The sequence below is a fragment of the Pleurodeles waltl genome, chromosome 6, assembly GCF_031143425.1.
Source record: "Pleurodeles waltl isolate 20211129_DDA chromosome 6, aPleWal1.hap1.20221129, whole genome shotgun sequence".
In the NCBI taxonomy this organism is placed as follows: Eukaryota; Metazoa; Chordata; class Amphibia; order Caudata; family Salamandridae; genus Pleurodeles; species Pleurodeles waltl.
Genome location: NC_090445.1, coordinates 1,171,079,355 through 1,171,103,458, shown reverse-complemented (window position 1 = coordinate 1,171,103,458; position 24,104 = coordinate 1,171,079,355). Strand labels below are relative to the sequence as shown.

General features: G+C 44.8%; 1 protein-coding gene across 1 annotated transcript in view; it reads left to right on the top strand.

The window, feature by feature from the left end:
* Positions 1 to 24,104, top strand: part of DNAJB12 (DnaJ heat shock protein family (Hsp40) member B12) — a 295,716-nt gene that overhangs the window by 129,073 nt on the left and 142,539 nt on the right. Inside the window, exon 3 of the mRNA XM_069240389.1 lies at positions 22,398 to 22,543. Coding sequence (XP_069096490.1) covers positions 22,398 to 22,543 — 146 coding nt within the window. The remainder of the gene's footprint in view (positions 1 to 22,397; positions 22,544 to 24,104) is intronic.

Here is a 24,104-nt window from a genome sequence, read left to right as displayed (position 1 = left end):
GGCTTTCTTAAGTAATACTGTGTCAATAGACATTGGTCACAGGATCCTCTGGCCCAAAGTACCATATTTTACTTATCTCCTGGCATCCTGTACTTTTAACAGCACTGCAAGCAGTGCCCTACCAGTGCTCAGGCATGCCAACAAGAGTTGACCCAAAAGGCACAAGACATCATAACCAAGAATCCAAATTGTTCCAAACAAATCCACCTTACTTGTCTTCAAGAAAATTCACTCTTGCTTGACTGGGCTTTCTACCTAAACGAGAATTTTTTTCAAACTCAGTTTAGTTAAATCTAAGGTCCTGGTTGTAGGATGATCCTAATTGATGTAGTTGTCTTCCTGTCTTGGTCCCTGTACTAACAGTAACTGCAACACTCAATATTAGGTACATATTCAAAAGTTGACTGAATACTCTTTGTTGTTTTTACCACCTGTAATTGGTTTAAAAAATAAATGCCTCACGACTCTCTTCTAGATTCATGTACTGTGCATATTCAGACATCAGGTAGTTGGAGTTGAACAGCTCTACTTGTTTTAGCCCCTTATTTTTCTTGTTTTGGAGAAGGGTGCAGTCTGGTGAAACTAGACCCTTCAAGAGTAGCTTATTAAATACTTTTTGGTGGGCATCCCATCACATTACCATTATTACAGGTAATAAACTTGTTTCTTTTTCCTCTCTGGCCTTTAGGCAGTTGATTTTCGGTTATTTATTCAATGGTGCATCCTCAAATGGATTATTGTAATATAGTTCACATGACCCCTCCAAACTATCAGTTGCAGAAGTTGCAGCTCACACAAAAGAATGCCGGCTCACGCGGCTAGACTGTTAGTAGATCTTCCGCTTTGTACCATACATTTTTTTCCTGGCTCCGTATTCAGAAGCGTGCTGTGTTCAAAAGTATCTGTATCTGCCAAATATCTGTAGGGGTTACAAATCTTGTGTTAATAGGCAATTTAGTGAACCACTACCTATGACGTGCTCTCTTTACTGTGCTTCTGCTTTTTAGCTAGCGCTTGGGGGCGCAATAGCAGGGCCCGCTGCCGGACTTTTACTTAGGCAGAAGCCATGGTCTGGAACACCTACTGGCATTATTACATCTTACCTGCGATCATAAGAACTTTAGAAAAATCTTGAAAACCTTTCTGTTTTCAGATTAGTTTCCTCATCGATTTTGTTTCTCTGCATGTGCCAGGAAGCCAGTCAAGGTATTTGTGAGCTTTATAAAACACATTGATGATGATGACTAATCCATTATTCACTATGACTCCTAGATCGTATGTCAGTATGGACTGGATTGTCATGTATGCACAGCCTAGACCAGAAATCACAGACCCAGTAGTTCCCATCTTTTTACAAGCATAATCCCGACTTAAACTTTCTTTGGCAGTACCAGGTCCTTTAGAAAACATTCCACCGAGATTCACAATCTGCTCAACAAAAATATCACACAAATAAACGGATTTGCAGAAACGTGGTTAGCTAATAGCTCTGTCACAATCTTTCATTTGTTGATGCCTGTAGGAAGCTGGCCCTTTATGTAATATGTCAATACCGTGTAACGGGTCCAGGGGTTCCCTCATGAGTGGACAGGACTTGCTATGCACTCCCAAAGTGCTCTATTTGGAGGTTGGGTGGTCAAGTAGCCTTAGGCTTAAGACAGAGGAGTGTAAGACTTCCACAAATACACACAATAACCAATAAATGAGACACATAACTCTAAACGGAGATCCACACCAATTTATTTTAAAAAATGGCAAGTATCTTTATATATGTTTAGGCATCAGAGAAAAATCGTTCAGGTAGGTATATTTTTAAATATGAATTATTTTCACTTTAAAAAGTGGACACTGCAATATCTGAGTTTTGCAGTGTTATCCTATGGGAGGAAAAACAAGTTCTGCAAACCGGTAAAATACTGCAAATTACAAGACCAGTCTCCAGGCGTTAAGGTGAGTAGTGGTCAAGGACTAAGGCAGCACCAGCAGTATACCACCAGCAGCACGGGGGTGGCCAGATTCAGGGTGCAAAACTGCATTGGGTGCCCAATGTATTTTAATGGAGATCAGTCACTTTGAATAGAGGCTGCAGGCTCTCGCCAGGAGATCAATTGGGCTGAACCAATAGTGGGGCTCAGGCCTCACGATGCTCAGGCAAAGGTAGGCACCTTTGGTCCTCGTCTCCACTGCTATTGGGTGACGGGTGCAGAGGTGTCTTCAGGTTGGTTTTCCTTACCGGACCGATCGTGGTAGAGGTGGGCTGCGAGCAGAGGCTGCTGGTGTCGTCTGGGAGTCCAGGAGGGGTGAAACCACAATGGACTTGGACTCTGGAGGGCTGGAAAACCTTGTTGGCACCGGTTGACCACTTCAACTCGGGTCGGAGATGACGAGTGCAGTAGTGACTTCAAGTGTCACATTTTGGTGGTTCCTGTCCGGAATCCCCAAGGTGCCTCCTGCGTTATCTGTCAGCATCCCCAGGAATTAGGGTTAAATCATATCTCTGTTCTTGGTTAAACCTTCATGTTTCTAAGTAAACATAATGGGCTGTGTTACACAATTGGTTTTATCAATGCTTGTTTTACCAATGCTTGTTTGCTAATGTGAGCATGTGTAGACATGTGCTTCTAATTGGGTGTGGTGTAGACATGTGCTTCTAATTAGGTGTGGTGACTCATCCACATGTGGAAACTCAACTGCTTTCCTGATTGGCCATAAATAGCAGAGTGAAGCATGCCTCCCTGCTTGGCTTTGTTTTGCTTCCTGATCTCAGCATCTAATTTGGCAGTCCAGCCCCTGCTGTCATCCTCGTTTTCAGGACTTTTAAGGCAGTTCTTTTCTTCGTTCCTGTACCAGCTGACAGCAGGCATTCCTCCAGCACTCTGGAAAAGACTGCCTCTAAGTGACTAGTATTCTCCAGGGAGTTTGTCCTTTGAGCGCTGCGCTTTCCTAGAACAGCTGGTGTATTTCAGACCTCGTATTTTGGCAGAGTCCTTATCTTGAAGAGACAAAAGCATTTCTGAACATTCTACATTATTATTGTTGTTACTTGCCTAAATGTGCTTCAGGAAATCTGCTTGAGCTCAAGTACTACAAATAGTGACAGTGCAGTTTTAAAAGAGAATTTACGTGACTTTTCTTTCTCTCATAGCATAACTCTTGGATTTAAATTGTGTCATTCATGCCTGTGTTTCAGGTTGGAGGAATTTGCTTTTGAAGGGTTTTTCACACACACAGTGAAACCAAACTGTGCCACCCCAACTGTTTAAACCCAGAGTGGACATTTGTATTTCTTGGATTGTTTTTGTTCCTTTTAGTTTAACCCTATGCATGCAGGAAAGTTATACGTGATATAATTAATGCTCTTGTTTGTCTTTCTTGTGCATGATAAGTGCAACCACAGTTTTAATTGTAGTGTGCAACAGTCAATCTCTGTGAAGCCAGCCCTAGTGTCACAGTACTTATTGTTATGGTACTCAGTTTGGGTTTTTGGTAATTGTCCCAACAGTTATTATTATCCAAGAAAAGTGCTGGAGCATCCCGGTGTTCTTCTACCGCTCGCGTGCCCATATCAGAAAGAGAGATTCAGTTTCAAGGAAGTTGAGTGCACTAACTCTACTATCACTCTGTCAACAACGACCTGCCCCCCTAAGGTTACAGGGTGCCTGGCTGGACCAGCAAGACACGGCAGTGTTTTGTCTCTTTCTCTTCCACTCACCCTTTCCTTTTGGAACACCTGCTGGGGTTTCTGTGTCCACCAGAAAGTGCTGAGACGTGTTCCAGGAGGTTGAAGGCATACCATCGCCCCTGCCGACATCCTGCTTTTCAGGTGAGTGGCCCGTCTCGACAGTTCCAGAGGCTTCAGAGTCCCTTCTTTTGGATTTTGCTAGAGAACAGGTCTGCTGTTCATGGGATGTCTTGAGTCTTTCGAAGGCAGGCAGTCCTCCCAGATTTCTCGAGTTCCAGCTGCAGGACGATTCAACTTTGGCCAGATGGGTTCGTACCAGGCCAGCTGCTTCTTTTCTCCTCTTCTACTTTCACTTCTCTTCAGGGTCCTTGGTCTTATTAGGTCATCAGGCTCAGCCTCTCCTGTCAGCTTATCTGCTTCTCTGGGAAGGAGTGCCCTTAAATACTGACTTTAGCAGCGTCAGGGGGTGTATGCTGTAGTAGCCAATAGGCTACTGACCTTTGGAGTCACTACTCCCCCTATATGACCACTTCCTGTGAGAAGTGGGCATAACCCTATCCCAGAATCCCTAGGATGCCATCTTAAAGATGGCTACCTCTGAAAAATCGTGTTCACCTCAGCTTAGTCTGCCTTAGTGGTGGTATTAGCCTGGAGGTGGTCCACATACTTGACTAGCTAATTTTCCCATCTGTCCGGGTGCCAAGTGGGTTCTGGACAGGGGTGGTGGCTTCCTCTTCTGTGAGGGGAGCCAGATTTGCATTACAAAGACAGCAGCCCTTTAAGGTTTGCTGCCTTAGGAAGGCTAATCAGCAGGTCACCCTGTGGGAGGGGATGTTACCCCATCTTCCCCGACAGGCTTTTGTTCTTGGCCTTCAGAGAGCATGAGGCTCTCACGCTGGGGGGGGCCAGAACTGTATCTTGGGTGGCAGACTGGTAGAAACCAGTCAGCAAGTACACCAGAGACTGGTAGGTTATCAGGGGGCCCCTCGAAGGTGCATGTATTGGTAAATCCAACACTGGCATCAGTGTGGGGTTCACCAATTCGAGATGGTTGATACCAAACATCCCTATCTTAAGTGGAGCCATCATATAGCTGGGGAATTCGTATTGACCAGTGTCTAGCACATGCATTTAAAATGGCTTCCCTGGTCACTTACTATGTATGAGAATTGACAAAATCATAGAAGGTTCATATCTGCTGTTGCAGATATGCCCTCACATGTAATAAAATGGACCCTGCCGGAGGGCTGTCAGACCTCCTGTGGGGGTAAATTACATGTTTTGCATGCAGTGTTAGGGGACATGGACACAGCCTGTGTTCCATGTCGTGTTCTCACTTTTGTCTGCACTAAGACACTCAGCCTGCAATGGCAGCCTGTCATGTGCTTGGTGAGGGGTCCTTTAGGGTGGCACAATTTCTGCTGCAGCACTTAGGAACACTCTTTAGCACCTCAGGCCCTAGTTTAAAGGGATACCATTTACTAGGGACTTAAAAAGTGTGCTAAAGGATTTGCCAATTGGACAAACAGTTGTACAGTTTAGGGAAAGAGATCTGACACTGGGTACTTGGCTAGTAATAACCCTGCACACTTTCATTCGAAATCACTTCAGATATCAGGCAAAAATGTCGGGTTAACCATGTCAAAAAGAGGCACTTTCCTGCAATGCCTAAAACTTCAAATGTTTCACTGAAACGCACACCAAAAAGTGGATGAATTGTGTTCTCCTTTGCTGATGACCGAGCCAAAATATACACACTGAAAAGAGTGAAAAAGATTCTCTGGAGTGCGCTTCTTTGTCTAAAGAAGACATTTATTAAATCACTCTGCAAGGCTCATGAAGGAAGGTGAGTACAACTGACTTTACAGTGTGCGCAACAATAACATTTACAAAGAATCTTCAATCTATAAACTGCAAATATATACATGCAGATACAAATTCCTATATGGGTATACATATACTCATACACAATGCAAAGCAAATAAGTAAAAAAATTACCCTGCGGCACAGTTGCTCCTTTATTTTTCTCCTGCCAGCAAGTCGTTGACCCCGGTTTGACTGCAATGAGAAAGAGAGATTTTCCCTCATGGGAAATATCAGGCATTCGACGTCTCAATCCTGATTGAGGTCTTTGAATCTCTTCCCACTGTCGACCTGGGTCTCTTATGTACCTTAAACAAGCCAGAAAGGAGATTTCTAGAAAACCGCTCCCGCTCTGTGAAAAGTGTTAAAAGATGCTGGCTACTTCAGGCCAGTTTTCAAAAGAACACATTGGAATTGGCCAAAACTCCAAGATGTCCTCAAGACTAAACCGTTCCTTGACGTACCATAAACATCATCCTAGTACATCCTTATCTTGCTGGCTGACTGACTCCTCCACGTTATGTCCTAGCCCTTGTTGAGAAAGAACACGCAGACATGCAGAATAAAAATATGAACAAGAAAACGCATTGCATAAAATGTTTTGCACTGAAAAATACTTGCGCCTTTTCCGTGGGGGTGAAGCTAAGGCTAAGCTGAATACAAAATGGAGTCCGTAACTTGTGACCGCTAATATGACTGTGGACAGCTAAGCCAAGTGCAAAGTGGTGCAACACGTAGTCAGTGGTCAAAACACAAATATTACTACAGCCAGTGTTTATGACTCTGACATTACCTGTTCAGAAATATCAAATACATTGTTGTTAGTAATTGTGCTAATGTATTAAACACAAGCTTCTTATAATTGGAGATTTTGACTTGCAGATGGACAAATTCAGCACTAAACATGCTCAAGACGTCTTGGAAAATGTGTTGGCTTTGGGCTTCAACCAAGTTGTCAGTGGACCTTGCTGCAGCCCATACAGTATAATTAGATCTCTCTCACAAAGTTTAAACTGTCAAACTATTTGTACAACCACAAAGTTGGTTTGAACACTCCCATCATATCTTTTAGAAGCTCAAAGCAAGTTGAGCTCAAGCCCTTCCCAATGGCCTTTGGTCATTCTTTATAGCCTAAATTTCAACCCTTCTAGAGGACATTAGGATTAATACATTTTTCATAATTTCCATCATATTTCAACACTTGCTTTATAAGTGTTGCCAGGATATTCAAACTTTTGGAAAATAAATAGTTATTGAGTACAGCATTAAGTACCAAAGCTTCTGATTTCCATTCTGAATCTTGCACTACAGCCTGAATGATACAGTTCATCGAGCCTCTTCTCCTGGATCTCACATATGTGATTATTATATTGCTCTTGGCTGATTAAGTTCCTAAACCATTTAAAGATACTATTGGCATGCCCATAAATTTGGTAAATGACTGCCCAATCTTCAACCTCCCTTTCCCCGGCAAAGTCCTTAAAAAGGAAGTTACAGAACAACTAGAAAATTGTGTGGCTAAACCCCATTTTGCTCAGTCACTAAGATTCAGGTCATCGTTGTCTCGGCCTGCAAGTACCAGTTGTGTCTGCAGTGTCATTCCCTTGCAAAGTGCATTTTTGAATACTATGGTCTCAGCATTCTCATTATTACTGTTCAACCTATTCATGTGCCCTGTTGACTCAGGCAAATTACGAATCTTTTAAAAGTGTGACTGCTCCAAAATCCATATTCTTCTTGATAAGTCCGAGGGAGGCCTAGATAAAACATAAATTTGCTTTAACCTTATGCACCATTAGACATAAGGAAATATACTTTCAGTGCAAGAAAGACTGAGATCCACAAGTTTGTCAGAACAGACTAGAAATCCATTCCCATTCCCTGGCCACAGAATTTGGAAAGGCAACCCAAATTGATGCTGTGATCATTTGTAGCTATCCTTACTCTGAAAACATACCTCTTCACCTTTCGAGTACAGTTGATAACATAGTTGGAACAGCATATCTGCACTACTAACCTCATACAAGAATTTAGTCGAATGAAAAGAACTTTCAGCATTTACTATTTATGTTGTGTAATCTGGCAAGGCTTTGCTTCCTGCCCATCCATTTTGCTTTATTTTCTTTCAAAATCTATGTCCCTACAGAAATGTAGACATCCCTGAGTATGGTTATTTGAGTGTTCTTATATAAACAACACCAAAGCATTTTAAAATGACCCCCTCATAATTCCTTGTATGGACTTGTATTTGATGCCCCCCTGACTTTACAGACACTGTAGAATCATCCCTGAGATCCAATAGTCTACTCAGCCAGAGACAATAAATCAAATGTATTTGTACCTATCAGGTCCCTAAACAAATTGTAGGATGATAGTCACATGTGGAGCTTTAGCGTGCACCTCTATTCCATTGGTATAATGGCTGGACTGCTGCAATGTTGTTTGTCATAGACTTCAAAAAACAGAACTATTGGACGAAAGACATCCAGTGACTGCAGATTTGTGCAGCTAGACTTTGCCTTACTTTCCATAACAGTGACCATATAAAGACAACACTCAAACCACTTAGTTGACTGCCAGTAGAGAGAGAATCAAGTTCTTTCTCTGGTACATATAGGGCCTGATTACAACTTTGGAGGAAGGTGTTAATCCGTCCAAAATGTGACGGATATACCACCAGCCGTATTACGAGTCCATTATATCCTATGGAACTCGTAATACGGCTGGTGGTATATCCGTCACATTTGGGACGGATTAACACCTCCTCCAAAGTTGTAATCAGGCCCTAAGTGTGTTAGAAGAAATCCCAGAGTACAGGAATCTTCACTCTGCTACTTCACTTAAGTGATTACTCAACAAACATTTTAGATTCTGATGGATACAACTACCTGTGGATTCCTCACCTCATGAATACTCCCATGGCGCCAGCATTCGACGGAAATCTTCTTACTAGTCTCTGCACGTCGACGAGGACGTCACTGTCGCCCACGCGACGCCGTCTGACGTCATACAGGCAATAAGAGGTCCTCGACGACGTGCGGACGTCAGTTCCCTTTTTTCCGTGCATTCGAAACGGTTATCTTCGAGGGAGCAACTGTTACTCTTGCGGTTACAGTGTATATCTTGCTGCGTAGTCTTTCGCTGTGGAAATAATGTCGCAGAGAAAGTCTGGATTTAAGCCTTGTCGTGAGTGTGGAGGCAAGATGTCGGTGACGGATCCTCATTCCGATTGCCTTTGGTGTTTGAGCTCCGACCACGACGTCTCGACTTGTGATTCATGTCAGCACATGAATCCAAAGGCTCTTAAAGAACGTGAGGCGAAGCTGTTTATGGCCAAGTCAAAGGAGAAGCATCACAAGAAGTCTTCTCCAAGACATCGGCGTCATCGAGACTCCCGGCGCCGTAGAGAATCTCGGCGTCATTCAAGGGAGGCTCGTTCCAGGTCTCCGGATCGGCGCCGAAGAACATGGGAGGTCAGCCCCACGGTTACGCCGCATCCTTCGACGCCGTTGCCTTCTCCGGCGTCTCCAACTTCACCTGGACAGGCGTCGGTGATTGAGGTATTGGAGCCTCAAGTGTTTTCTCCGGCGCAGACGCCGAGGCCGGCGTCGGGGTCGCCTCCGAGACAGGCACCCCAGTATCCGGCTTTTCCCACCCCTGGAGCCGATAGTTCCGCATTCTTGAATGCGATGTATGCCATCTTCCAAAAGATGGCTCCAGGGGGTGCTCCGGCTGGGCCTTTGGCCTTTTCTTTGGGTGATCCTGCGCCTCTTCGGCCGGCACCCTTTATGCCCTTTCTCCCGTTTGGGAACGTGGGCTCGGCGCCAGTGTCGGCGCCGGTGGCCGCTCCGGTGGCTTCGGAAGGATTGGCCCCAGGGATTTCCATCCCGTCGACGTCGAGATTTCGGCCTGTGACTCCGGTGGGTCCATCCGTTTCAACTGCTCTTCAGTCGGCGCCGAAGTTACCTGTGGCGCCGGATGCGGCGTCGGTGGCTTCGGAAGATCGGCGCCGATCTCCGACTTCGGCGGAGGCATTGTCGACTCCGCGGATTGAGCAACGACTGCATTCAAGGAGACGTGCTCTCCGGGTACTAGAAGAGCAGGAGTACCAACGAGCCCTAGAGGAAGGAGAGCTAGAGGACTCGGGTGATGGGCTGCGTGGACTGGAGTCGGCCAGTGGGCTGGACACTTCCCCTGAGTGGGACCTTTCGTCCCCGGGGGAATATACTGAGGAGGCTGCTTCCTTTCATGCAGTGGTACGGAAGGCAGCTAGTTTTTTGGACCTGCCTTTGCCGGTGGTGGAGGCGAAACAAAACCTTTTGACAGAGGTATTACATCCGGCCTCAGCCGCGGCGGAGCCTCTGTTACCTTTTAATGACGCTCTGCTGGATCCGGTTTTAGAGGTGTGGAAGAGGCCGGCATCTTCCCCAGCAGTTCACAGAGCCGCGGCCAGGAGGTATCGGGCGGCTCCAACTGACCCTGGTTTTCTGTCCAGGCACCCTACGCCGGAGAGCTTGGTGGTGCAGGCCTCCTGTTCGTCCAAGTCAGCGCCTGGTTCTTTTCCGACGGTGCCTTGGGACAGAGATTCAAAGAAGCTAGAGGCGCAGTCGAAGAAGATTTTTTCGTCCTGCAGTCTGGCGTTAAAAGCCACCAATGCAACCTGTATCCTGGGGAGGTATATTCATGCTCTGATGGATGACATCTCCTCTTCGTTTACAGAGCTTCCCCAGGGTCTTTTGGATCTTGTCTCAAATGCCCAGGCTGCTGCGACCCAAATTATCCAGACGGGACTGGATACCACCGACTCGGTAGCCAGAGCAATGGGCACAACTGTGGTGGCAAGGAGACAGGCCTGGCTCCGTAACTCAGGCTTTTCGGCTGATGTACAGTCCACATTGTTGGATCTCCCGTTTGATGGGGACAAACTGTTTGGGGCTAAGGCTGATTCGGCCTTGGAACGTTTTAAGGAAAGCAGGGCCACGGCTAAGTCGTTAGGGCTCCAAGCTCCTTCTTCCACGGCCTCTTCCAGATTTTTCAGGAGGTTTCGTGGATTTGGACGTGGCTCTTCCTCCTCTTCCTTTCGGGGAAGATATCAGCAACCTGCCTCTTCCCATCCCTATAGATCTTTTAGGGGGAGAGGTAGGGTCCGCACCAGAGGAGCCTCTCAGCAGCACTCTGCCTCTTCCTCATCCTCTGGCGGGGTGCAGCAGGGGAAGCAGCCTTGGGCTTTCACCATTTCCAACTCACGCCTCTCCTGTAGGGGGAAGATTACAGCATTTTCTAACCAAATGGGAGACTGTTACGTCGGACAATTGGGTTCTCAGTGTTGTGGGAAAAGGCTACACCCTTCCTTTTCGGGAGTTTCCGCCCCTCATCCCGCCCTTCGTATTGTTCACAAGAACACCTCCTGTTGCTAGAACAGGAGGTAGAAGTCCTCCTTTTAAAGGGCGCGGTGGAGTTGGTCCCGGAGCAGGAAAGGGGTCAAGGAGTTTACTCAAGGTATTTCCTGATTCCCAAGAAGGATGGTCGTTTGAGACCAATTCTGGACCTGAGGATCTTGAATTGGTTCCTCAAGCAGGAAAAGTTCAAGATGCTGACCCTAGCACAGGTGCTTTTGGCGTTGAACATGGAAGACTGGATGGTGTCTGTCGACTTGCAGGATGCTTACTTTCATATCCCGATACTCAAGTCACACAGGAAGTATCTCCGGTTTGTGGTGGGATCGCAACACTATCAGTTTGCGGTCCTTCCGTTTGGTCTTACTTCAGCACCTCGAGTCTTCACGAAGGTGATGTCGGTGGTTGCGGCAGAGCTCAGAAGGAAGGGGATAGCAGTATTCCCTTACTTGGACGACTGGTTGATCAAAGCCAAGTCCCCGGAGCTTGTGTTGCGTCATCTGCAGTCAACAACCCAGTTGTTGTTCGACCTGGGTTTTTCGGTGAACGAGCCCAAATCTCACCTAGAGCCCTCTCAGCGCCTCCTGTTCATAGGGGCAGTACTGGATACAACATTGGGTCGGGCCTTTCCTCCGCCTCAGCGGATTCAAGATATTCAGGATTTGGTTCCAATGTTTCGAAATGGAGCGGTAGTTCCAGTCCTCAAGGTCCTTCGTCTGCTCGGTCTTTTTGCCTCCTGCATTCTGTTGGTCACGCATGCTCGCTGGCACATGAGGGCTCTTCAGTGGTGCCTCCGAAGGCAGTGGTCTCAACACAGAGGGGATCTAGAGGGTACTGTCAAGATCTCCAGAGATGCTGCTGTGGATTTGAAGTGGTGGATTGTAAGCAACAATCTTTCGCAAGGAAAGCCGTTCCAGCAGTCGCCACCAGTGGCCACAGTCATAACGGATGCTTCCACTCTAGGGTGGGGAGCTCATCTGGGGGATCTGGAGATCAAAGGTCTTTGGTCTCCAGAGGAACAGATTTTTCACATCAATCTGTTAGAATTACGGGCTGTACGTCTGGCTCTCAAGGCCTTCCTCCCTTCCCTTCGTGGTCAGTCGGTACAGGTCCTAACGGACAATACTACCACGATGTGGTACATAAACAAGCAGGGAGGAGTGGGGTCGTACCTTCTCTGCAGAGAAGCTCTTCGACTATGGTCCTGGGCAAAGGACCATCGGATTTGCTTGATAGCAAACCATCTGGCCGGAGTTTTGAACGTGCGTGCGGACAGTCTCAGTCGCCACTTCTCGGCAGACCACGAGTGGCGTCTCCATCCAGATCAAGTCCGTTTAATCTTCCAGAGGTGGGGGTTTCCTCGGGTAGATCTGTTCGCCACTCGAGAGAACGCGCATTGTCCGTTGTTCTGCAGCCTTCAGTATCCGATGCAGGAAGCGTTGGGGGACACGTTTCAAATGACCTGGTGCGGCCAGTTGCTTTACGCGTTTCCTCCCATACCCTTGATTCCTCGAGTATTGAGGAAGATTCGCCAAGACCGGGCTCTAGTAATCTTAATAGCTCCGGATTGGCCAAGGAGGGTGTGGTACTCCGACCTTCTCCAACTCTCAATGTGCCCGCCGCTCCGTCTCCCTTTCAGGGCAGACCTCCTCTCGCAGTCGCAGGGGCAGGTTCTACACCCCAACCTCCAGAGTCTGCACCTACATGCCTGGAGATTGAACGGGGCAACCTGAGTTCCTTCTCTCTCCCGCCTGAGGTAGTGGATGTTATATTAGCGCCCAGGCGACACTCCACTAAATCTATCTACGCTAATAGGTGGTCTAAATTTGTTGCGTGGTGTGGAGAGAGGCAGATTGATCCTTTGCATGCTCATCTATCGGACGTTTTGTCTTTTGCTCTATCTCTGGCACAGAAAGGTTGTGCAGTGGCTACCATTAAAGGTTATTTATCGGCCTTGTCAGCCTTCTTATGTCTTCCAGACCAACCATCTTTATTTAAATCCCCTATTGTTATCAGATTCTTGAAAGGTCTTCTAAATCAATATCCTCCAAAGCCATTCGTTATGCCGCAATGGGATTTGTCCTTAGTCCTGACTTTCCTTATGGGGTCCCCTTTTGAACCTATGCATTCTTGCCCCTTGAGGTATTTGGTTTTAAAAACAGTCTTCCTGATAGCTATAACATCAGCAAGGAGAGTGAGTGAGTTGCAGGCCTTATCAGTAAAACCCCCTTATACAACTTTTTATGGGGATAAGGTGGTGTTGAGGACCAAGGCTGCTTTCCTCCCGAAGGTTGTTTCACCCTTCCATTTGGCTCAGGCAATTACTTTGTCCACGTTCTATCCTCCGCCTCATCCTTCCAAAGAGGAAGAAAGACTGCACCGTCTGGACCCAAAGAGAGCGTTGAGCTTCTTTATCGATAGAACAAAGGATTTCAGGCTGGAGGATCAGCTGTTTATTGGATACGTGGGCAAGAGGAGAGGAAAGGCAGTCCACAAGAGAACACTATCCAGGTGGGTTGTTCTTTGCATTAAAATATGTTACTCTTTGGCAAAGAAGGATCCTCCTGAGGGCATTAGAGCTCATTCCACCAGAGCTAAGTCGGCCACTTCGGCCTTGGCCAGAGGTGTTCCTGTGGTCGACATCTGCAAGGCCGCAACTTGGTCGTCCCTTCACACTTTTGCAAAACATTACTGTTTGGATTCTGAGGTTAGAAGGGACGGCCATTTTGCACGGTCTGTGCTGCAGGATTTCTTGGTTTGACCATTTAGGCACCCACCGCCGGGCGTGGTACTGCTTTGGGACTCTATTCATGAGGTGAGGAATCCACAGGTAGTTGTATCCATCAGAAGAACGAGTTACTTACCTTCGGTAACGACTTTTCTGGTGGATACATTAGCTACCTGTGGATTCCTCACGGTCCCACCCGCCTCCCCGTTGCCTTTCTGGTCTTACCAAGTAATCCTTGAGTGCGCTCCTCTTGGTCTTTGAGGGTGCAATAGATGTATATATAATATATTTATATATATATATGTATATATGTATATATCTTTGTGTATATACTTGGTGTGTGTATATATTTTAAAAGAGAGAGTTTTATATATATATATATATGTACATAAAAAGATTTACAGTTATTCATACAATGTGGTGTATTTTTACAATATAATGGATGTTGCCTTGCTCTTTCATTGCATTGCCTGGTTGTTCTCATGCACGTAAAAAATGATTGGTACTGACGTCCGCACGTCGTCGAGGACCTCTTATTGCCTGTATGACGTCAGACGGCGTCGCGTGGGCGACAGTGACGTCCTCGTCGACGTGCAGAGACTAGTAAGAAGATTTCCGTCGAATGCTGGCGCCATGGGAGTATTCATGAGGTGAGGAATCCACAGGTAGCTAATGTATCCACCAGAAAAGTCGTTACCGAAGGTAAGTAACTCGTTCTTCTAGAACACAGAGGCAGATCTCTAGTAGTTCCATGCTTTGAACCCAGCCTTAAATGGAGAACCATATTTGCTGCAATATGAAGGTCCGCTTCAGTTCGCCTGTACAAATTCTTGCTAGCCATGATGTCTTCTGCAATCAGTCTAGTGCATCTTGCACAACTGAAAATAAGACCATTGCAAGAAGACCTGCAGAAGCAGTGGAATCTGACAGAAAGATTGTTTAACATCATTGTTACTATCACTCCAAACATGAAGGAGACCCTAGCATGGTGGTCCTAGGCTTCTCATTGGTCGAAGGTCCTCACATTTCTACCTCGGATCCTTCGGTTCCTTATAACAATAGATGCCTTTACAAGGCTCGGGTGGCCACCAGCAGGACATGCAGATTCAGGAAAAGTGGGCGACACAACAAAAAAGCCATGCATATCAACGGACTGGAGTTGAAAGCCATTTGTCTCACGCTGTAGACTTTCCTTCAGAGAGTAGCAGGCTCCTAAGTGCTGGTTTGTACGGACAACACGACAAGCATGCATCACATAAACAAACAAGGGGGCACCCGATCACAAACGCTCTCCCCAGAGGCCCAGGATCTATGGAATTGGTTCACAGTTCACAAGTTATGATTGAGAGACGAGCATGTCTCCGGAGTCAGCAGCACTGTAGCGTATACACTCACCAGGGCAGAAGATAGTTGCCACAAGTGGGAACTGGATCAAAAACTGCTGAACATATTATTTTCATGCTGGGGCACACCAGCATTGGATCTCTTTGCGACAGACAAAAACACCAAATGATAGTTTTACACCAGTCGGTGTCCACTCCTGGGGTCATGGGGGAATGCCCTTTTGATCAGATGGTCAGGGATTTATGCATACGCTTTTCACCCCTTACATCTCATACCGAATGTTCTCAGGAAAGTGAGAAGAGAACAATGTCGCCTAATCCTGATTGCTTCCAGATGGCCGAGGCAACACTGGTTTACAGAGCTCCCTCTGTTATCACAATGCAATCCTAATCAGCTCTCGGCGATGCCAACATTGCTGATCATGAACCAGGGCTAGATCCTACAGCCAAAACCAGCCTTTCTCCATTTGTATGCATGGCTCCTGAATTCAAAGAGTTCAAGGACCTAGACATTCCCTAGGACTGCAGGGACATCCTATCTAGAGCAAGCGTGGAATCCACAAACAAAACATACAGGTTAAAGTAAAATAAATTCTGTGCTTTGTGTGAACAATGTAGCTTACACCCCTTGAAAGCCACACCTAAGAGTCTCATCTCCTATCGGTCGCTAAATCAGGATTAGCGCATGCGTCTGTCAAGGTTCATCTTGCAGCAATCTAGAGATGCAAACATTCTTCACATTCTCTTTCCCTTTGCTCCACAAGGATAATTAAACCATTTATGAGGAGATTATTCAGAACTTTTCCTCTGGCCCAGGCTTCTCCTCTGGAATTGGCTCTCAATATAGTTCTCTCTCAGCTGATCAAACCACCATTCGAACCCATTCACAAAGCAGACAAAGTTTTTAACATGGAAGGTGCCAATACTATTGGCTGTCACCTCAGCTTGAAGAGCCAGTGAAATTCAGGCCTTGAGAACGCAAGAACCCTTTTTGCATTTCACTGATGATTATGCACTCCTCAGAACAAACCCAAGATTCCTACCCAATGTCCCATCTCAATTTCATGTCAACGAGCCCATCATACTTGGGATTTTTTTCCCTAATCCGGCAACACCAGCTGAAAAATCTCTCCATGCTCTGGATGTCAAGCAATGCCTCAAATTCTATTTGCATGGTACTCAGCAAATACGTAAAACTGAATAACTTTTAGGATAACATGGTCAAACTCAACAAGGTACTTCAGTCACAAAGGCAACTATTGCCAGATGGATTTCTGCTGCCATCCAGTTTTGCCGGCAGACCACTTACAGCAAGAGCCAAAGCACATTCAACAAGGGCAGTGTCCACTTCGGCTGCTCCGTTTGTAGGCGTACCTTTGGAGAAAATGTGCCATGCTGCAACGTGGAAAAGCACCCACACGTTCACACAGCACTACTGCCTGGAATCTGTGCATCGTAGTGATGCAGCTGTAGGACAGGGGGTGTTACGGCATCTATTCCAGGAAGTGAGCCTCTGTTCTTAAAGGTATACATTGCTATTTATATCTAGTTTCATGTTAGTTTGTTTTGAACTGCAGAACTGTCTTTTCATGTCTAGAACATTTAAAGTTACATTATATAAATGTATTGTATTAATTTGTTACCCACCATCCTCAAAAATGATACTTACATTACCTCAAAGTATATTTGCAATAACTGCTTGCTATTCTGATTCAAACATGTGAATCTATGAAAGATCCAATACTGTAGAAGAAAATGAGTTACTTACCTGTAACTGCAGTTCTCCAGTATTGCTATCTTTCATAGATTCACATGCGACCCACCCTCCTCCAATGAAAGGCCCCCCTTATAGTTCCAGCAACGTTTTTTCCACTTGTGCATGAAAACCTGAGGGATGCACCCACTTTTGGGAGTGTTCTACCGGGTGCTGTCGCCTGATTGGCCATAGTTCAAGTTTGGCCCTTTTTTTAAAAAGGACATGGATAAGCTAGTAAAATGACTGTCATTGCTGTTAGGGCATATGGTAATTATACATGCTGGTTTATTATGGTACCGTGGGCCTCCCACTTCGACATGGAATGATTCAAGCATGTGAATGTATGAAAGATACCAACACTGGAGAACTGAAGTTACAGGTAAGTAACTAATGTTCTTCTGTTTCTAAACCCAAATTCTCTTTTTGAAACATAAAGGATGGCAATTAGGACATACCCTTTTTCCTTTGTGACCAAAACCTTCTAAATATTTACCACACTCGCCTGTGTAAGCAGAGGAAAACTGTCGGGAAGCATCTGTATTCAACACCAGACTGACTGGGTAACTCTAAAAATCAGTTATCTTGCACGTCTCCTCTCTTTCTCTTGTCTCACTATTATGAATTTGGTAAGAGACATTTAAATCCTATGTGTACAACCAGAGGAGGACAAGCCAAAGAGCCACCTCATAAAACCTCAGATTTAAAACCCACCGCCTCCTTTCAGTCACGGTGTCCTTGTTTCTCAGTCCCTCTCCCAGGACCTTGCCTTCGGGTAGGTATAATAAGGCAGTAGGACTGTGATGATCACCATGATGCTGTGTTATGGCTACAATAGAGTGTATCAGCAGTTTACACAAGCACTATTACCTGTTCAGCAGGCTGTGGATTATACTTTTTTCTTCAGCATTGCAGCATATGAACCCCAAACGACACTGGTAAGCATTATTTAAGTAAAGCAGGATATGCGGTCTCCACAGCTCGGCTAAGGGTGGTAGGCTTATGGGCAGTTGACATTTTTTAATTAAGTCTGCTCAATGAACAATATGACAGCGCTACATGCTTCAGGGCTTCCTTACGAATTGCCAAGGGCATCCATTTCAGGATCCCTCCAGCCCAGAAAGACTCTTGACTTGAGTTTCAGCTTCCAATGGTAACTTGGGCCCTACCTCGAAACGATTTGAAGATAATGCAGAGCATCTAAAAAATTTCCCACTGAACCACTAGTCCTACTCTTTCAACGTGTGGATGATTTGATCTAATATAGTAAGAGTCAACCAAAGTGTACTCTTATTTCTGTATTCACTGGTCCTACAAGATTTCTGTCTTGTTGCTCTCACTTAATTATCTTGGGACACTTCATCTGTCATTGTATTGATGTATGTGTAGGATTTCCATATCCTTGGAAGGCCCAAAGAACTTCCTTGATTGCTAAATAAGTGACTTCTCTGTAAGTCTAGTTTATCTAGTGCTCTGTAGTCCTGACAAGGACATGCAAGTGCTGCAATTTTCTTGGTTTCCTAGGTTCCCTAAAGATGTACGATTGAAAGGGTGTTGGTTGTTATCTTTCCTATGTTGGCAAAACAATTGCGAACTGTATCTGAGGTTTGGAAGCAAGCAAAAGGTGTTGCATGGAACTTAATTGCATAAACGTGAGTGGTGTAGAGAGTGTGATAGATAGACACAGCTGTGCATGCTGTGACTTATCAATTGTACATTGATGTTTTGGGACAACAGTAGGAGACCTCCACTTATTTTTCTGGTCCACCCATCCACTGGCACTGTGAGCAGAACTGTCTGGAATATTTAATACTTTGCTTCTACCTCTGGTCTGTTTGATTAGGAGATATTACATCTTATGTAGTCTAGTGGAGCTTGAGTCGTGTTGTATTGCTTTCCTGATTCCTAGTTGACTACTGATCGTTATTATTTCCTCAACAGGGTGTGTTCCATAGTTTGCAGATTCATACCAAGAAGGAGCTTAGCTTCAGGCTGTACTATTTCTTCTGAAAGGCTGAATACAAGTAGCAGTAACAACCTCTATCTAAAATGTCTCTCTTGTGTGTAGAATTTGAATGGATTGGGGAACAATCAGCACAATATTGTGAATTTCCCTGTGGCTGAAGCAGACAGCTTTGAAGAAAGTAGTGATGTTGTCAGGGCTGCTCAGACTAAGAATCTGTCGGTCACCGGCACTGTGGATTAATTGAAATTTCTTGTTTAGGCATTTTGTAAGCCCAACGAAGCATCTGTTGACATAGTCTAAGCATGGTGGCACTAGAGTTGTTGAGGCTTGGTCCCTTTGTGGGTATCTTGGATAGCATACAATTTGTCATAATGTTTTCATGATGTGGAAAGAGTGTTTTTGTCCTATTGTTAACCAGTCTTTCAAGTAAGAGTGTGGGGTCAACGATCACCCCTAAGTTCTTTACTTCTGTCGATATTCAATCAGGACTTAAAATTTCTGTTGGCTAGTCTATGGTTAGGTCATATTTTTTCTTTATTCCAAATGTTAAAATCGCAGGTTTAAAGAGACTACATTTCATGTGAGTTTGTTGCATTGCCTTGTTCCTGCCTCACCATTTTGTATGTCCAGTTGTGAGGGGATTTCCAATTTATGGATAAACTGGGTGTCATCTGCATAGTTGTAACAAGTGAGATTAAATAGGTTTTTAAGATTAGGAAGTGAGGCCCTAGTATACATTGAATTAAAGACTGGGAAGTGCTGAGTCTTGAGGAACACCCACCTTTTTAGGGACGTATTCTATATTCCTGTATCCTTTAGTCTTGCAAGTATTAGTTACTGATATCCAATAACAAAGACTGCCTAGAAGTCCAATAGAAGTGCAGCCAATCCGTTTAAGTCTACCAGGATCTTGAGACAAACCCAGACTGGCGTTAGTGCTGATTCATGGCTCTACCAACTCTGTAGCCAGCTTGCTGGTCAGAGAATAACATATCCTACATCAGAGGCAGTCTTTGAGTTAAACTGGTGGAGTACGGTCTGTCCTCTTACCCTCGATTTGGGAATGGGAAGGTGTTCTTTGTGGAGGCTTTGGTTATGGATATCTTTTTCTTTATGCTGTTCAGGCACAGGCATTTCTACTTCACATGGTATTATATTTTACACAGATTGTGATCCTGAGTTGCCCATCAACACTCCTACACAATCAGATGCAGATAAGTGTTAGGTTTCAAGGCACTGTGATGTGATCTGGAGTCTTCAGAAAGGGTACTTGATCAGCTTCCTTCTGTCCTAAAGGTACACCTTTGGAATGCAAACGACAGTCAATCACTAGAGCCTGGGGAAGGAGAAGGTCAGCCTTCCTGCTAACAGTAACTGTACCAGATACTATGAGAAAGTTAAGCATATTTATTATTATTGCTTTAGAAAATGAGGAAGGGAGCTGTAAATGGAAGATCACACAATTTGGTTCCATGCAGTTCATGGCAATGCTGCCTTCTCAAGCGTTAAGACCAGTGAAATGCTTGAAATTAGACAAAAAGCCAATTAAGAATAAGTGTCTAGCCAAGGGTTAAATATTTTAAAGCCTTCAAAGAACGGAATGAATGTATAGCCAGTGCATAAAGAATATTTACTCATGTTTTGACTGCAGTTAGATATAACCGCTCTTTAGAATAGTGTAGAATTCCACTCAGTTTTAGGGTGCGAGGTGATATGGGTAGCTTGCATGGGGGAAGCCTTACCAGTGTTTCCAATCATGATTCCAAAAACTAAATCCATAAGGTTGATGGGATGCTGCAATTAAATAATACCCATCAAAAAGGGCGCATTTGTCCAGAAACAGACAAGAAGAGGCAGCACCTGCGAGGAGAGGAGAGTAATGTGGGCAGCGGGGGTAGAAGAGTTGCTTGAGGAAGAGGCCCCTAGCTCAGCCGGCACCTAGGGAAACCTACCAAACCTGTACATTTTTGAAAACTAGAGACCTAGGGGAATCCAAGATGGGGTGACTTGTGGGGCACTGACCAGGTTCTGTTACCCAGAATCCTTTGCAAACCTCAAAATTTGGCTAAAAAAACAAATTTTCCTCACATTTTGGTGACAAAGTTCTGGAATCAGAGAGGAGCCACAAATTTCCTTCCACCCAGCGTTCCCCCAAGTCTCCCGATAAAAATGATACCTCACTTGTGTGGGTAGGCCTAGCGCCCGCGACAGGAAATGCCCCAAAACGCAACGTGGACACATCACATTTTTTGAAAGAAAAGAGAGGTGTTTTTTGCAAAGTGCCTACCTGTAGATTTTGGCCTCTAGCTCAGCCGGCACCTAGGGAAACCTACCAAACCTGTGCATTTTTGAAAACTAGAGACCTAGGGGAATCCAAGATGGGGTGAATTGTGGGGCTCTGACCAGGTTCTGTTACACAGAATCCTTTGCATACCTCAAAATTTGGCTAAAAAAACACATTTTCCACTCATTTCGGTGACAGAAAGTTGTGGAATCTGAGAGGAGCCACAAATTTCCTTCCACCCAGCGTTCCCCCAAGTCTCCCGATAAATATGGTACCTCACTTGTGTGGGTAGGCCTAGCGGCCACGAAAGGAAATGACCCAAAACACAACGTGGACACATCACATTTTTTCACAGAAAACAGAGGTGTTTTTTGCAAAGTGCCTACCTGAGCATTTCTCTTTCGATCGAGCACGATGGGGGAGGCCCTGTGACAAAACAGCGCGCGCTGACGTCACAGGAGGGGTGGAGGGGGGCTTCCCCTTCCATCCCTGCCATGGGGGGGGGGTGGGGGGGAGCACAGGGGGGGAGCGCTAGCGCTCCCCCCAGTTCCCTCCTTGGACGAGGTGACCTCGTCCAAGGCACCCGAAAGGTTAACATTCGATTTTGTTGTCTGCACCCTCCACTATGCTCCGACAGTCTTCGGATAGTATGTAGTCACATTTTAAACACCACAGTTCCAATATGTCTTTCAGACTGATCTCATTCTCGTCACTTCATTTAAGTGACTGAAAAAGCTAATTTTGTCAAGATTCCGGAGTGTCTGAAAAAACAAGCTTTGTCAAGCTTTCACAGCAGCAGCCTAATATTATTGAAATTCCCTAAAACTTCTTTTTTTGAACCGGTTCCTTTTTATGTTTCTGGAAAGAGCTAGAGACTATCCATTTATATTTTTTAGAAAAATAACTGAAAATGTTAGTCCGTGTGCCCTTTTCCTGACTGACTGGCATATTTTTGCTGGATTCTGTCTGTGCTTACAGTGATTGAATGGACTAGGGTGTTGGGGTGGGGGGCAGAGGGATATTGCAGATCTTTGTTATGATGTTGTTTTTATTGTTCTATTTGGTATTGTTGTATCACTCATTTGGCTTCTTTTGTGTGACAACTCTGAGCTTTGTGAGCCATTCTCACTAAGTGTGTGCTTAAACAAAAACTTTTAAATAAATAAAAAGAAAATACATGTCCGAATTTAAACTAATTGAAGGTGCTTTCTGATCAGGCCATCATTCCTGTCAACTACAGTGTGAAGCAGAGAAGTGAATTGAGAAGGGGTAGTCTGTGTCTCTCTTTACTTTAATAAGCTGCTAATACTTAAACTGCTATATTTTGATCTTGGGAATGCAACAGCTGTTTTCATTCGTACTTCCTCCCCTCCAACTTGCAGAGTGAAACAGTGCAAAGATTACTATGAAATCCTTGGAGTGAACAGAGATGCCACAGAAGAGGACTTGAAAAAAGCTTACCGTAAACTAGCACTAAAGTTTCATCCAGACAAGAACCACGCACCAGGTGCCACAGAGGCATTTAAAGGTGAGTTTTTGTTTGCAATATGCGGTCTCTGCCTGAGCTGTTCCGTGGCGGAGTAACATGGATATTACAGCTGTTATCTTAAACATATTGTGTTTCTTCTCTAAGAGCTTTTTACTAGCTGTTTTGAATGTTTGTAATAATAATTTAACTTCCTTCCTGTTATTGTAAGTGTGCAGGACTCTACTTGTAATGTAGCTGTATGCTCTATAAACACCTTTAATAAACAAATCCCGCCGAATACGTAATTTAATTGTAAAGGTACTGCTACCTGCTGAACCCAATCTTTTTTTAATATGGTCATTTGTAGTCTGCTTTAGTTTACTAAGTTGACTTAAAATGGGATCCTTCATCACATTTGTTAGACTGTTGTTTACCCTATTACATAAACATTTGATCTTATGCTTTGTTGTTTCTGGTTACTGCCTATAGACTAGGGGTTCCCAACGTTTTGCTGGTCATGTGCAGCATTTGCAAATTAGTTGCAGTGGTGAGCAACTTGAACCTCAACAGATGTTTCTTACCACCCCTCTTGTCCATCTCTTTCAAACTACCCTCTTTACCGTTCTCATTCATTGCCATTCCTTTCCGGAAGTTTGCATTTTCTTTTCATACTCTTTGCTGCTTTTCTATCAGTGGGTTTCATGCTTTTTTCTTCTTTGACTTTTTTACCTCCTCTAGTCTGACACCCCAATTCAAGCTCACCGGCACCCGATGTATACACTGCATTGGATGCAGTAGCAAAGTATCATTTCATGGGAAAGCTGAGATATAACAGCTCAGAGAACTTCTTCAGCCAAATCATAAGTTTGCAATGCAGTGGCCTTTGTGAGCATATTTCAGCCACAAACTCATTTGTGTAGTCCACCTTTAGGGCAATCTGGCTCAGACAGTCAAGCACAGATAGAACCTTATCTGTCCTCCCTGTGTCCGGCATCATAGTAGTAACCAGACACGCCCTGAGGATGCATGTGCTCTTGTTCCTGGCTTGCATCGCAGAACGTTTCCCTAGAAAGTAATTCCTAGTCAGTGTGAGTCTGATGTATTTTAATTAATTCAGTTCTGGAATATGTGAAGATGAGGTGGTGTGTGTGTGTGTGTGTGTGTGTGTGTGTCCCACGGCTTGCAGAACTCATCATTTTCTCTGTGCCTCAGGATCTTAGCTGCCTTCTTTGCATAGCACCCTTTAAGTCTGTAAATCAGTCTCTTTGATAGTCCATCTCAACAGAGAGACTATAATTAAAGGGGATTTTATTTAGCTCAGGGATGATGACTAACAACTTTCAAGGTAAGTTTTTCAGCGACATATGAGATCGGATAGGTTCAGAGTGACCACAAGAGCAAGCAGAGACATACACAACTGGACCATCTCCACCAGATGATTTCTTAATCTGTCATGTGCTGATGAGAAAGGCTGGTGATACACATGAGTGCAGGAAGAGATAGAATATTGCTTCCTCTTAGACTCAATTCCATTTACAGAGCCAAAACAGTACCCTTGTGCTACCTAGCATTTTAATACAGTTTTAGTAATGGGATTTCTGGTTGGCTCAGGTATGCACCC